Source organism: Gavialis gangeticus, unplaced genomic scaffold, assembly GCF_001723915.1.
Source record: "Gavialis gangeticus isolate Ggan-Ray unplaced genomic scaffold, GavGan_comp1, whole genome shotgun sequence".
Classification (NCBI taxonomy): Eukaryota; Metazoa; Chordata; order Crocodylia; family Gavialidae; genus Gavialis; species Gavialis gangeticus.
This window is the reverse complement of record NW_017729003.1, coordinates 20,844,134-20,846,783: the sequence shown is the minus strand read 5'-3', so window position 1 is coordinate 20,846,783 and position 2,650 is coordinate 20,844,134. Positions and strand designations below refer to the sequence as shown.

At 68.5% G+C, this 2,650-nt stretch overlaps 1 protein-coding gene across 1 annotated transcript; it reads right to left on the bottom strand.

Annotated features, from left to right (window-relative positions):
• LOC109290920 (E3 SUMO-protein ligase EGR2-like) lies at positions 1–2,104 on the bottom strand (the record flags this gene model as incomplete). Its single annotated transcript, XM_019507739.1, has 2 exons — positions 1,005–2,104; positions 1–620 (listed from the first exon to the last, which is right to left on the bottom strand). Coding segments are annotated over exons 1-2 (798 nt in total), but the record flags the coding sequence as incomplete, so codon positions are not given.
• Positions 2,105–2,650: the final 546 nt, after the last annotated feature.

Below are 2,650 nucleotides of genomic sequence, written 5' to 3'. Positions count from 1 at the left end.
GATGGTGGAGAGTGGCGTGAGCGGCGGCGGGACCCGGAGGGAGTCGAGCGGGCAGGGGAAGGGCTTGCGTTCGGGCGCCGCGTGCAGTTCGCGCTGGCACTGCGCGGGCGGGAAGAAGCCCGCGTAGTCCGGCAGCACCGTGAAGAGACCCGCGTCCGCCGCCGCCGCCTTCGGGGACGGGTAGGACGGCGGCGGCGGGAAGGGCAGCGCAGCCGCGGACGAGGCGGGTAGGAAGGCGGACGGGTCCTGCTGGTACAGCTCCCCGCAGGCCGAATAGGGCGGCGGAGGCGGCGAGTAGAGGTGCTCCAGGTCAGCAGGCTGCCCCTGCGCCATGGGGCAGCCGAGGGCGCCGCCGGGCGGCAGCGGGTTGGGCGAGGCCGAGGAGGCGGCGGAGGACGAGGAGGACGAGGGCGCGCTGACCCCCTGCAGGATGCCGGCGCTCACGATGTTGATGATGCCCTCGGGGTAGCAGCCGGCGCCGGGGTACTGTGGGTCGATGGAGAACTTGCCCATGTAAGTGAAAGTTTGATTGCGGGAGGCAGAGACCGTCGGGGCGAAGCTGCCGGCGTAGGGCAGGTCCAGAGCCCGCTTCTCGCTCATGTCCACGTTGATCATGCCATCTGAGGGAGACAGAAAAGTCCGTCAGCGCCCGCCACCCTCCGCTCGACCGGAGCCCCCGAGGGGCCGGGGCTGAGCCCTGCGGGGCCCGGCGCCACATGCCGCCCCGGCCTCGGGGCTCCGCGCTTGATCTGAGCAACTGCTTGGTTCCTTACAGCGTTCCCGGGCAGAGGGGCCTCGGGGCGCCCGCGAGCCACCCAGACACGGCAGAGCCGGTGGCTGCCTTCTGCCCCCGAGATTTCTCGGGGGCCCGCGCCGCCCCGAGCCAGCGACTTCTCGTCTAGTTCTCGCCTAGTTTTCTGTCCGTTTCGCCTAAAGCAGCTCCCGAGCCCCGCGCGACAAGCCCGAGGCGGCACATGCGGAACGGGAAGGGGGCTGGTGCTTACCTCCCGGCGCCCCGCTCATCTGCTCGAACGGTCCTCCCAAGTCCGCATTGGGGAAGATCGTGACCGAGGCTGGCAGGGTGGCGGCCAGGTCATCCACAGGGTAAATGTTTTCGGAGAGCTGATGCACAAACCCACTGAGAGTTACAGGGATTTTGTCTACAGTCTTGGCCGTCATCATTTGCTCAGGAGGCGCGCGCAGAGCAGCTCTCCCTGCCTGTGGTACCAACGCTGCCGGGGTGAGGGCTGCCTTTTCCCTCCACTGGAAAAAAAAAAAAAAAAAACCCAAATCGGCTTATGTTTCGGAGCGGCCGGTGCCGCCGCCGCGGGCACTGCCCTGTGCGGCCCTGGGACGCACTGTGGTGTTGTGGGCACAGCCGGGGGCCCGCGTTGCGCTCGTAATCAATTGCAGCCCACGGGAAGCGTGGCGGGAAGTATTTATGGGGCGGCCCTGAATGCCCGGGACGTCACTGCCCATATAAGGACTGAGGAACGGGGCCGGGCGGAATCACTGGGAGGCGCGCGGGGCCCCTCTGCAGGCGGTGCGGGGCCGACCTGGGCTGGGCTGGGCTGGGCGGCGGCGGCCGCATCGCTTTTATCCAGGGGGTAACAAGCGCAGTGAACGGAACTCGGAAAAGCCCGTGGGAGGTGCCGGCGTGTTCCGGTCGTGGGCCCTGCCCGAATAAGGCGCGGATCCGGCGCGGCGCCCCGCCCCCCCCCCGCCTTTTTAGGCCTCGTTCCGGAAAATCAAACTTCGGAAAGAGGCGAGCTACTCAGCTCAGAGCGCGGCCGCCCCAACCGCTTCTTGGCAGCCGCGACCGCAACGCGGCTGAGCAGAAAATAGCCGCGTTCACGGAATCGCACTTCTGTTTTCTGAATTACGGGTGGAAAGAGGCTGCCACTGCTGTTGGAAAGTGTCTGATCTATATATACATATGTTATATATGTGTGTGTACGTGTGTGCGCACACACGGAGCTGCAGCGAGGGGAAGGAGCGAGGCTGGGCGGGCCCCCCTGGGCTGCAGCACCCCGCAGACCCGCGCCTGGGCCCTGTGTGTCTGGGCCTGGCGCCTGGGAACGCAGATGCGGGTGCAGGCACCCCCGCACCCTGCCCCCTCCTCACGCCACGCGGGCCAGAAGCCACGTTTCCCAGGCTCGGACGTTTCGGCGGTGACCCGCTGCTGCACTGGTGTTTGCACAACGGGACTGGCCAGGGCTGCGCCTCTGGGCAGTGCCCGGCGCAGCAGGGAGCCGGGCGCCTTTCAGCTCGCGGGCCGGTCCTCAGGGATCTGTAACCGCCAGAAGACCCGGGCCCAGGCTCCTTGCGGGGCGCCGCTGCGCTGCCACCTGCAACACGGGTTCGCCTCGAAGCCTCTCCTGCCTCGGCTCCAGCGCCGCGCTGTGGAGACTGCGTCAACTGCGGGGCTGAGCTGGGGCGGCGACCGCTCTCCGCGCGCTGCGCAGCCCGCGGGACTGACGTGCCGGGACCTGGCGCCCGTCCGCGGAGCTCCCTCGTGGGTGGCAAACGTGGCGCGAGGGCGTCGGGCGGGAGCAGGTGCAAAGGCGACGTGGGGCTTTGACAGCCGAGTTCCCACCGGGGCGGATCCGGTGTCTGCCTCCTCCCGCCGGGGCTCCCCGCACCGGAGTGC